General features: G+C 40.7%; 1 protein-coding gene across 2 annotated transcripts in view; it reads right to left on the bottom strand.

The window, feature by feature from the left end:
* Positions 1–13,148, bottom strand: part of sbf2 (SET binding factor 2) — a 96,641-nt gene that overhangs the window by 52,415 nt on the left and 31,078 nt on the right. For both annotated transcript variants that reach the window (XM_030102558.1, XM_030102634.1), the window contains exons 3-6: positions 8,510–8,647; positions 3,730–3,864; positions 3,125–3,235; positions 1,935–2,040 (exon numbers count right to left, since the gene is read on the bottom strand). In XM_030102558.1, the coding sequence (XP_029958418.1) occupies positions 1,935–2,040; positions 3,125–3,235; positions 3,730–3,864; positions 8,510–8,647 (490 nt within the window). The remainder of the gene's footprint in view (positions 1–1,934; positions 2,041–3,124; positions 3,236–3,729; positions 3,865–8,509; positions 8,648–13,148) is intronic.

Raw genomic sequence — 13,148 nt, 5'->3', positions numbered from 1 at the left:
TCGCCGCCCCGTGACCATGGAGCGATGTGCCGACCTGTCTGTCTGCGCGGCGACTAACCGTTCCTTATAAAGACATGACGATGAGCTAATAAGTGACACAAAACTTAGAAGCAACTCATCAGCTGACTTGTAACAGTCAGCATTTACAACAATCAATTCTTGAGGGTGCAGTAATGATTGATCTATGATTTAGCATCAGTCACTTTGGCTATGAATGCTGCAAGAGCTTTATTTCTTATTCATGGATGAATACATGCATCTGTATTGCTCCATAATGTCAGACTACTGCAGTTGCTGTGCCACCTGTTGAAGATCCACACTGTTAAAATGGCAAATATGCATCTTTGCGCCCAATGATGAGGTGTAGTCCGGCACACTGGAGAAGCGCACACCTCGAATTAAGAGCTCAGCACAACCTCTTTCACTCATATGTTGTATTCTAAAAGACACAATGTAATAAAAGTGAAATAAAAAAAGTATTTTGGCTCATTTGTACTCAACATAATCCTGTGTGGAGTTTGCATGTTCTCCTCTGCCCAAGTGTGCGTGGGGAGACATGTATGTAAAACAAAATTGCCCCTATATGTGAATGTGAGTGTGGTCGTCTGTCTCGGTGGGTTTTCTCTGTGACGGACTGGAGACCTGTCTGGGGAGCACCCTTGCTCATAGTAATCTTGGATTGGTTCCAGCACCCCGCGATGGAACGGTACAGAAGCTGGACAGACAAGATAAAAGCCAGATTTAAAAAGCACAAACATAGCGAACACATTGCCAACACATGTATTGAAGCTGCTTCAAAGCCTAATGAACAAAACAACATTCCATAATGTTCTGTGCTGATTCCTGGAATCAGCTTCATTAGGACTGACAGGCCGCCCGTTGGACTGTATGTTGACTTTGTTTTGTTTTGTGTATCCAGATTGGCCACAAATGCTTGACTTCCACATGACCCCCATCACATGCATCACGTAAGCACCCCCCATGTGTATGTTCTGCACTCTGTCCAAACAGAGGGAGGATGGTGTTAATACACTCAGGAAATTGAGTTCATTCTGATCTGGAGCGCATTCTTCTAATCAAATGAGGCTAAATGAGAGCCAACTTTCCATTGCAAATCAAATTTCAGGTGAATTACATTACATTTCTCGCTCAGCTCACAGATGCAAACTGCAGACAGTAAAGTCAAGTTGGCTTTTCAGGAATGACCTTCATATTCACAAACATAATGTGCGGTTCATGACTTCTTCCCCAAATGTTTTCGGTGACAGGGGCACTCTGAAACTCCGCAAATGAGTCACGGTGGATCGAGGATTCTGTGTTCGATCCACTGCCTACAAAATTGCTCAAGTATGAAACTATAGAGTTTTGTGTGAATGCCACCATGTGAAACCAGCAAACTGCATCAAATCTTCGTCATGTGCTTGTTTTAACCCAGACCAAGTTACAGGGACTCTAATGGGACACGGCAGAAAACAACATAACCTTGTCTCAGACACATTTCATGTAGAATTATTCTGAGCTTATAATAGCTGGTTGTGAAAGTCTCCTGACTGCATAAGTTCAACTGTTCTGTATTTACCAATACATGATTAACCAAGGGGCACTAATCCACTAAAAAGCCCATAGATGTAAAATATGTCACAAGCATTTTTAAACTCCTTTAGATTTATCTTTTTTTTAGGTATATTTTTGGAAAATGTTCAGAGGTTTAGATTATAACTAGTAGTAACAAAATTGTGCAATGGGTACATGTGACGACTTGCAGCAGGAAGTTATAAGGCTGTCATTTCAGGAAACAATAAAACAGGACTTGTGGCAATACTGAATGGCAAGACATTTAGTCATTTAATCCTGTCAGTTGAAAAAGTACAGATACAGTAAGTCATGATCAAACTCATAATTCAGAGTAATTAGTGTTAGCACAGCGGACCCACCCAGCTGCTGGAAGAGCAGAGCGACGCTCTTACAAGTGACGGGCAGAGTGTCGTTCAGAGGCGTCTGGATGAGCTGCCGGTCTCCCGCTCCCAGGCTGAACAGTTTCTGTTGGAAAAAAACAAAATCAGCAGAGGTCAGAAAAGTGTCATGGAAAATTTCTACAATCATCGCATCTACAGGGTCATGATGGACTAGAACTGTCAGTCAATTATTTAGATTTATAGCCGCGTGTACCGCGGCTGCATCGAATAAAGAAGACACATGCTACTTCACAGACTCCACGGCTGCAGGACCAAATAAACCACATGAGCATGTTCGCCTGTCACCGACTGATAAAAAAACTAAATTACATGTTCGCCAAAATCCAACCAATGTAGCACAAAGCTGCAGCAAACTCTGAGACAATTAAAAGTTCCTTTATTTGTTAAAAATATACATACAGTGCAGATATACTACATAAGATAGATATTCTGCTGAAGAAACATCAGTAAAAAGTAAGGTTGAGTTGGCTCAACAGGATAGCCATTAGGGTGAGTACATCCACTTCACCACAGTTGAGAAAATCAAGCTGAGAAAAACTCTCTGGTTCTATGAGTCCTGTGTTTTTCCAACAGGGACGTGATTTCACAACATAAAAGTTTGAATAGCTCAAGTCAGGAAATACTGCTCGGGAAGAAACACAAAACTTTCCTTTCATCATGGTTTACCTGGACCATTGAATCATGTGTCAGAAGGACACATTGAGAAGGAGCTTTCTTTTGTCGAGTTATCTTTTTTTTTTTTTCATGATTTTTAGTTTATCAATTCATATTTTGAAATATATCTTTTGTGCAATAATGAAACTGTCACCCACAGCCAGTGATTAGTGGTTTTGACAGTGTTTTATTACATTTTATAGTGCTTTTATTTTATTCTAAATGCATGTCGCACAGATGTACTGTTAATTTTTTTCCAAACTTGTTACAATGACAATACATATATTCTATATCCATCTCTTCGCATAAGGTTCAAGGTTCAAGGTTTCTTTATTTATACCTCATGGTAAATTTGTTTGGAGCACAGACACACAAAAAAAAAAAAAAAAAAAAAATAAAAATAATAATGTTAATGTTAATATATATAATAATAATGTTAATAATGTTAATAATGACGCATAATGTTGAGGTGGGAACACGGCATGCAGAATCACCTGAGAACCTCCAGCTACAGGAACCAGGAACGTGAAGAGATTGGCCACCAGGCCCTCTAAAGGGAAATTCAGGCTGTCGATGTACACGGTGTAGATCAGACCCAAGCACCCCTGTGAGGACAACACGATAAATGAAACCGAGATGGAAACACAGAAATAAAGTACTCCATACAGCAGAGGTGCACTGAGGCCCACATGCAGTCCTACTTCACAAAGTTTTGGGCTGCAAGAAAATTTTCAATAACTAATGAATTCCTGTATTACCAAGTTTTCTTCAAGGTAAAAACATCGAATGCATCTACAGCAGTCAAAAATTAATATGTTCATGTTTTCCTGCACTGTTTATTGCAGTAGAGAATAACTGAGTATGTATAAACTTTGACTTTAATGAAAAGATAAGAGAGACTTATGCTTCTCCGTCTGACTTACTTTACTAAATTCATGCTGACACCTAAGCAAACTTGGCCTCTTTTGCAGACGGTACAAAGCAGATTAGCTCAGGAGAGCGAGATGAAAGAATGAATAGAAAAACATTCAGAGAATTCCTTCTTAACAGACAGAAAAATATTTTTTTTATTTAGTCATATGCTATCATATCTTATTACCCGGAATATTTCAGGATGATCCAGCCTGGACACGAGAATTAGACTTTTAGGTGCAAACACTTGAGCTGGCTGGATCAGGCCGTCCTCCTCTTCCTCCTCGTCTTCATCTCCGTCAGCCTCGATATTCTTTGATCCCTGAAACATTGTGAAAAACAAGCTATTTTAGGCTGAGCGCTTCACACCATGATGTGTGCTCCACAAAGAAAACCGACTGTAAACCCCAGAAAACAAATAAAAAAAAACGTGCGTCGTGATATGAAAAATAGACGAGTTTTTGTTTGGAAACGCTAAACCACCCTTCTGTCTTTTTCTATCGAGAGATGTGTCACACAATATTTGAAAGAAGAAAGTGGAACATTTGTTTGGTCATGTGAGATTGAAACACTTGCATCAGACACTCAGAGATTAAAGCTCCCAAAGAATTTTGAAATTCAACTTTGTCCCCCAAGGGGAAACAAAGGCAAAGACATGCTTAAGAATGTTTGGACAACTAATTTTCCAATCTCTCATGGTTCAACAGTGTCTTGTTCTGCTGAAGTCATTTAATGAACTGCGCACGTTTTCTAAAATTACACAAAGAAAATTTGCTTAGGAAGGAGCCAGAAATAGTTTGAAGTAATGGGATTGCCCATCTAGATTCAAATTCTAACAAAGTACAACAAAACAAAATGTCAAGGATGTCATTGATGATATCAACAACGCTGATAAACAGCAATAAGTGTAACGCACTATGTTTAATGAGACGTATAATGTAGAGGCTCAGGCTGGTTCTTACTGTCTATAAACTTCATTACACCGCTGATGCACCAAACTATCTGTGCTCATTCCAAACTAAATCCCTTTTCACTATCTGGTATATTTCTCCAGACAGTGAAAACATGCCACAAGCGCTTAAATATCCCAGAAACCAGCAGTGCTGGATCAAAAAAACCCCATTCAGATCAGGGTCACATTTCTCAATTATTTTTAGGATTTCGTTCAATTGTTGAACAAAACACATTCCTGTGCCGCCCGTCTGGCCGCTCCCTGGATTCTATCTGGGCAGATAAGAGTGTCAGTTTATTAAAACACCCTCACGTTTCAAGATCTTCACTTCTAAAAAGGTGAAACAGGAATGCGCGTTTGTTTGTTGTAACGCGATATCTGGCCGAAGCCAAATATAGCCTGATCTCATGATTCATGTGAGCCCAGCTAAAAGAGGGTGAGGCAGTGATGAGGAGCCTGTCAGATCCAAAAGTTTATTGGTTCAGTCTTCACGTTACAGTATGTAATCTTCGCAAAGTATCCACGTTTCCAGGTCAGGCGTCTTTTTTAGCATGCACAAACATGTGTGGCTTATTTTAGACACGAGAATAATTCAAACTGCTAAATATAAAAAGACAAAAATGCTAATAATTTCTACATAAACTCTGCAGACACCTTCAACAATGATCAACCGTTTTGTAACAACTTCTCCTTTTATAAACGAGCACAGATATTATCTTAAAAACCCATCAGCAGACTGTGAATGAAACTTTTTCAACAGTCTGACATTAGATAATTTGATACACATCCTTTAAAAAAGTTGACAGTCACATGAAAAACCAAGGTCAACGGAGCAAGGTTCAAATCCTGAGGTGTACAAACTTTCTGTTTCATTTATGGGTTACTAACATGTGAAAGTGTTCTACAGTGTAAATCCTGTAAATGACAGGGTAATACCATTATGCCTACTTTTTAAAGATGAGTTGCTGCAAACTGATACAAACAATCCCGTTGTGTGAATGTTCAACAACTGCTGATGGAGACACACATTCAGTAGATACTGAAGGTGTTGGTCTCTGTCATTCCAGCAATACATAATCTTAATCATAGGCTTCCTCTTTTGTACCAAGGCCAGTGATGATCATTTTTTCTACGCAGGATGACGCTCCATCAAGTGACTTTGAAGAGTTGGAACAAGTCCTCCACCTGTAGCGAGCTTCTCATATCCACACCTGACATTTTACTGTTTCACATGCGAAACTGACATGTTCCTCTTGCTTTTGAGGCCCTGGTGCTTTTGTTAAACGGAAATCAATTATTGTGACCGAGTTCAATCGGGAGAAACCCTGTTTTCTATTAGGATCAATACAATAATTAAAGAAATAAATCAAACTAAAAAAAATCCAAGAAAAAGAAAATCACAGTTAATTAAAATAAAATGTGCTTCACTAAACGTTCAGCCCAGCTTGACCTGAATCGTTTCTTGATGAACTGAATAAGATCCAAACTGAACATCTTGTGATCTGCTACACTGAAATAGACTACTCCATCTTGATGATGCTGTATTTCTCTCCCTCTCAGGTGCTCTGTTGTGTTTTATTTGGCTCCAGCAGAAGCTCCCGATCTCAACTTGACCAAATCACTGGACAAAATCTTGTCAGGAAGCAGGTCTGGTCGTTCCCTTTACTGTTTTTGTTTCTTCGCTTCGGAGGCATCTTTCATTCATTTCGAGGGGAGAGCTCTATTTCTTTAGACCCTGGATTAATCATGCATTCACAAGGCTGTCACCAGTTTGGGGCAGATTACTTTTGAAAAGTAATTAGTTAAAGTTACTTCTTCAAAAAAGTAACTGAGTTAAAAAAAACAGTTACAACATTTTAAAAGTGACTAATTACTATGCAAAGTAACAATTGCTTTAATTTAAAAAATATGCTTAAATATGTCACAGAATTTGGATCTACTTGGCTTATATATTTATAAAAGAAAAATGAAACAACAGATGTATGACAATAGAAGTCTGTACATTTAAGAGCTGCCTTTGAATGATCAGGGCTCTTTATGGCTGCATCTCTGTCATGTCATGTGAAGCAATCTGCAGCAGTATAGTTGCTTATTTCTGCATGATGATGTAATTTAGAACTTTCCTGACTGAAGAGTTGCAACAATGTATCGGTTCTAAATGACATCATCTAATTTGACCTAGATATGCAAATGAGCAACTAAGCAAATTAGATGATGACTTTCCTGACTGGGGAGTTTTGGCAACAATGTATCACTTTTTTTTTAAACAACATTTTGATTAATGAAATAAACAGAATAAATTACAAACAGGAAATTCAAATGTTGCTGAGTGATAATATGAGACAAGACATCAATCAAATTTTATTTGTATCTGTAGAAAGCATTTCTACATCTATTGACCGTATCTCTGTCACGCTGCGTGACACACTTTGCACCAATACGGTTCCTTCTTTCTGTCCACAAGTTCAGCTGGACTCCCATCACTGGCGGTCACCCAATGCCGAGTGATAACAAAAGAAAGTCAACTCAGGAGTACTGAATACATACAGCTGAGGTATGTCAACCAGTGAAAACTCATTCCAAGACAACATGGCTGGTTTTCGCGAATTTTATTCATCGTGTGATGATATGAATGAAATCTGTCCACTAGTGAAGCATCTTTATGAAAAGGATGTCATTATTTCACAAGAAGCTGTAAAATTCAACCAATGACAAAACAATATATTTACTACAGTGTTTATTAAAAAAAACAGAGTCAGAGTGGCTTGTCCACAGCTTAAAATCAAAAACATTTCCTGGACATTTCAAATTCAAGTCAAAAACATTTTTCTGACCTCACTGGAATGTGATTGATAGCCGCTCTCCAGCTATGAAGTCACAGCAGGCAGAGCGACAGGAGTCATTTAAGGTTTCCAACAAAGTCCGACAGAGTGAAACAATTAGTTTGGTATTCTGTGGGCTTTTGGCAGAGGCAAAACTTAACAAGGTCATCTGTGTAAGAAGTATAAAAGTGATCCCATCCAAACAAATCCATTGTAATCAATAATTTATGGGGAATTTAAACAGCTCTGCCGTGACCACGAATCTGCAATCAAAGGCAAGCTTGTATGCAAGAGTAAATCAAATAAAAGATGTTTGGGAGCACAGGTCCATCCTTTCTTTTATTGAAGGACGTCTCGGCCAATTTTTGATTCATTAGTCTGGAACCTTTGTTTTCAAGTAACGCCTGAGATTCTGGAAGACATCACGCATGCGACAGGCATTCAGAAAAGTCAAAGTGCCAAAGAGCATGAACCCCCCCTCTCCTCCCCGATAATCAATAGGCCTGAAATGGAAAACAGAAAATATGCATCATCGCATTACCCAACTTTGACATCTCCAAGGAATTCTAAGAGTCATGAGAGAGGCGCACGAGGATGACGGCTGACCTTATGCTGATCATCAGAGTCAACAGAACTCTGCTTTATCACTGTGACGATCTAACAGAGGAGCCCCAGTGACGAGTCTGCTGCACACCAAATGGCAAAAAGGAACCGCTCTTAAAAGCACAGCATCTCTTCTGAGCACACGTCACAACAGACGTAGCCAGCAAACTGTCCGTGGGCACCCAGCCTGCAGCGACCTCGGGACTAGCACACAGGGCATGTCCTAAAAATAGCGGTCTGTACAAACAACATGATTTAAATGTGTGCGATTATTAACGGCTTTAAAAATGTCACCATAATATTATTTGAACTCTAATTTGCACCAAAATATCCACAAATTCAACAACTGTAATAAATATCTGTGTTTCCCATCATGGTTGACAACTTCCTGAGCCTTTTCAAATGTATGAATATTAATTGTCAATAAAGACCAATTTTGCAGTTACTTCCAAGAACACGCTATATTAGTTGGCACTGCTAAAGAAGTCCAGATTTAAACGGTCTCCAAAGAAATGGTGCTTGACGACTGTGGTGACTCACAGAAATTCAACCGGGGGTGTAGCGTGAGAGCGCAAGTGTTGTGGACTTACCTGCAGATTGACCTCGGCCTCGTGGAAAGTGAGACATGAGCAGTAGTGTCGGTCTGAGTCGATGTCAGTCAGCACCACAGTAAAGAAGGTGGGTGTCTTCCTGTCCCTGGACAGCCTCCAACCTCCAGGCTGGCAGAACTGAAAGGAGAAGCAGTAAACCATTGTTGTTTGACTGTACTCAATGACTTTCTGTACTTTTTTAGGGTTTGAACACGTCAATATTTTCATTGTTGGTTTTGAAGAAATGAGCTAAATGAACGCTCGGGGGTCGTCATGTCCTCTGAGACTCTGTGTCGGTAAACCAGTCAGGCCATAAATGGACGGGGGCATCGGCGTACTGCCGGTCCTGCAGTCCAACCTAATCCTAATGCCGCCGCAGAGACGGGATGTCCTGTTCCAGTGCAGCAATGACATCTACTGATCTGCCACAGAACAGGCGGGAAGCGACATGTTTATAATTCATTTTCCTTGAAAGTCATCAGTGATGGTGCTAAATCTAATTACGCAGAGGAAAACACCCGAAAGGAAAGCCATGGAAAAATACCCAGGAATGACACAACACAGCAAGTGATTGTAGTTCAGCACAGTACACATGAAAAGATATTTAGCAGACATCCTGCTGTCTGAAGTGGACTGTATTCAAAAGAAAACATCTATGCAAGCTTTTAGCTATTCAGATGGTTCAATGTTAACATTAAACTAGAGGAATTCTGCCTGCAAGCGAGTACAACTGACGCCGAGGATGATTCTTCACAAGCAGGTCACGTTTTTAAAGTCTTCTTGGAGCAATGTTGTGTTTTTATTCCCAAACATTCTGTTTATCGAGGATTTCAGAAGAGCGAAATCAGTCTTTTGCAATGCATGACGAAATGGAGCCATTTCAATCTCACACAGGTTTTAGGACAGAGAGTAACAACATGAGTCACTGCAACCATGACTGGAAACATCTGTGGAGTCTGGAAAATACAAATAAGAAATAAAAAAAATCCAAAACCAAAAATTACATTTTAATTTTTATTTATTTTTTTGAATCAATATTATTTATTTTGAATTATGGGTTATTTTATTGAATTTTGACAATTTGTTGGATTTTTTTATTCACTCGAAGCGCTTGTTTTTATGCTCTCACTTCATTGTCTCATTATTGACTCCTCCATCCATGAAGCGCTTCGAACTGTACTGACATGAAATGGTGAGTGCATATTAGACACACCCTTTAATATAAAAACAGATATTATATATGAGACTAATGCTGCCACCGATACCCCTCATCCACACAGTTTTATTAAGCATCCAGATGAAGCCGTGGATTATTAATTCAAAGTTCAGCTTTAGTAATTGAAGGTGGCGCGGACGGGGATCACCATTCAGGAGGCAGGTGGGCGTTTGGCCAGAGAGTCAAATGTTTATGTCTGGACTTTCTCTTGCTTCTCTTCAAGCCCAACCATCTGTGGCTCTAAAAACTGTGTTTAGACTGCTCCACAAGGGGAACACAGAGGATCGCCGGACACACGATGGACGAGAGGAATGACTTACGGACGGAAGGGAGAGGGATTGATGGGTAGACGAACTGCGGACGGCCAAAGACAAATGCACCAGCATTGTAGTGTCCCGAGAGGGAAGAACAAGAGGGAAAGACACAAAGAAACGTGAGTGGGCCGAATATGTGATGGAGAGCAGGAAAATGGAGAAGAAGAGAGGAAGTGGGGAGAGAGGGAAGAGGGAAGAGGGGAAGTTCGTCCAAGTTTGGATCAGGATGCCACCATCTCCCAGCACATACAATAGCCCACAGGAAATCTGCTAAACCTTCATTGTAGTGTGTGTGTGTGTGTGTGTGTGTGTGTGTGTGTGTGTGTGTGTGTGTGTGTGTGTGTGTGTGTGTGTGTGTGTGTGTGTGTGTGTGCGCACACGCGCAGGCCAGACAGGATCCAAGGACAAGTCTGGATAACTGTGATCCTGTGGTAAACTATTCCAACTATGCCATTCATTGTTGTCAAAAAAGAGATAAACACATTTGGAAGCACATAACTCTGAAGATCACAGGAGATGCAGCATCCTGTGATATGAGAGAGAGAGAGAGAGAGAGAGAGAGAGAGAGAGAGCGAGAGAGCGAGAGAGCGAGAGAGCGAGACCAACGGTGGGTGGATGGATATGCAGAGAGGCAAGATGCAGTATGACTTTAATGATATCAAACAAGTGTTTTCTACAAGCTGTCATCTTGCCTGTAGATCTACAGAGAAACTCATGGATGCCAACTTCACAGTTTTCAGGTATCTGAGGACATTCTGCATATGACTGCTGTCTGGCTTCCATGCTACATCCCAAAAATGACCTAATGACTGCCTCAACTTTAAACATCGTTTGCAAATACGGAGAGAAAGCTCCAGTGCGTTATCATCCTGATATTTAACCACGCAATGGTGTAAGCAAAGAAAGTATCCTATTAGGCAGACTTGACAAACATTTAGCTTGAGAAATTGTATCATTCGCAGTTTAGTTTGACAAAACAAAACACTATGAACAAAAACAGACAAGGCTGCACTTCTGAAGCAGGATGAAGAGAGACTAGTTTCAGACCACAAGTTTGATTTCAGTGGAACAGAGTGGTGTGTTTACTCTGCCAGCGCAGTTCATTTGTGGATGTATGAATGTTGTGCCCTGAAATCCACTGCTGTTTTAAATTAAATGAATTTGTTGCATCTTTTATTACCCTCTTTGCAGAGACGGCACACAACCAAGAATTGTGATTGCTGGAGGCATTGTTGGACCAACGAGGTAGACGATTAGCATATGTTCCAGGGTTTTTATGGACTGGTTCACTCGAAGTATATCAATCAGCTACAAGACGACATTCAACTAACTATCCCCTTTAGACATGGTGTCTATTCCCTCTACTCTGAAGACAAAGCCGTTACTACTGCTCTTCTTGCTTCATTTAACAAAGCTTCAACTCAAAGGGGGAAAGCAACTTTGGCTGTGTGTGACACATGTGCTGAGATTACAACCTCATGTGGAGTGACAGACTTCAGACGGATGACCACGATAACCAAATGGACAATATCTTAATTCAACTGCTCATCCTCACTCTCTGCTGTTTCTTATTGTAACGTTCTCCCTTGTCTGTGGTTATTTTCCAACTGAATATCCTGAAAGTCACAGGTAGGAGAGCAGCCACAGCAGATCTTCTTTGGTGTATTTCTTTATACAGTTTCATTTATAAACACTTGGTGAACGTCCACACTGCACAATCTGAAAGTCTGAGTGCATCAATTAAGATAACAAGTATATAAATCTACTTTGAAGTGAGATACACTGTCACAGCTCATCACATGTGAGTCACAGACATAATAAAATGTAACATTTCAATGCGATACAGTCACTTTGTGTTGGACTTCAAATTTTTTGTTTCTTGAACAACTTTTTTTATTGTATTTGACAAAGTAAACATTGTTGAATTTCGAAATGCAAATTCTAATTTAAAAAAAAAGCCCTATATTTCACTGAAATGCACATGGCAAGATAACTGAACAACAAACTAGACAAATACATTTGCTAGGCCAAAACTTCATTGGCTGCACTCAAAATTTCCCAATTTTACTCCATATTAACCCACAGAGCGCATTTGACCCAGCAAAGTGAGAATGTCAAGAAATCTTGTCTTATAAAAGGGTTCATAACTGTTTTATTTGGCCATCTGTTAACATCTGTTTTTATTTCATAGTAAAATTAATGAGTAAGCGTGCACAAGCAGATTGCCAGAAGATATGGCAAACTGAGTAAAAACATTTTTATTTTTTTGTTTTTTTCCAACTTTATGACTGGCCTGCTTATTGGAACCACAACACAGATGTGGTCTGATCTCACGCAGGGAAAACCAGCAATTTATTAATCAAAAAATGATTCTAAATTACCAACATCGAAAGCAGTGAATCCGCTGGACAACCCACGGAGAACATAGAAGAAAGAAAAAGACAAAAGTAGCATCGGACACAAGCTGAACTAAGTATTCACCTCTAGCATAACAGACATCCACTGCAGGGCAACAGGTGCAAAGGTCAACGCGTAAGAAGCATAACCGTCATCTTGCTCATGCACGCACGCACGCACGCACGCACGCACGCACGCACGCACGCACGCACGCACGCACGCACACACACACACACACACACACACACACACACACACACACACACCGTGGAGAGAAAGGACTTCTCACGTTCCTGAATTAGACCCGAGTCAAGTGACAAAGGAACTCTGGGACAGACTTGCTGTATTTATGCCAAAGCTGAGTAAACTGCTGCTGCTAGCGGCCCCCCCGCCCCCCCCCTGGGCTAAATCCTCTGCGCAGCATCATGTGCTGCAGCCCAGCATGACCGGCTCTCCACCGCACCGTTGACCCGCTCAGCCACTGACACTGGATACGCAGTCTGACCTGTTAAACATCGCCACAGCAGAGCACTTGAGGTGCAGCAGCAATCAAAGGGGAGTGGGGGGGGGGCAAAACCCTGAGCAAGACTGTCCTGCATTCTTATACAGTGACAAGAAGTTAATGTCTGCTCAGGCCGGCAGTGGCCAGATATAACTGGGACAGGAGCCACTACTAGAGATGACTCAGGACAGGCCGTGGAGGCAGCATCTC

The sequence above is a fragment of the Salarias fasciatus genome, chromosome 1 (genome assembly GCF_902148845.1).
Source record: "Salarias fasciatus chromosome 1, fSalaFa1.1, whole genome shotgun sequence".
Lineage (NCBI taxonomy): Eukaryota > Metazoa > Chordata > Actinopteri > Blenniiformes > Blenniidae > Salarias > Salarias fasciatus.
The sequence above is the reverse complement of the archived record's forward strand: the minus strand, read 5'-3'. Positions and strand labels throughout refer to the sequence as shown.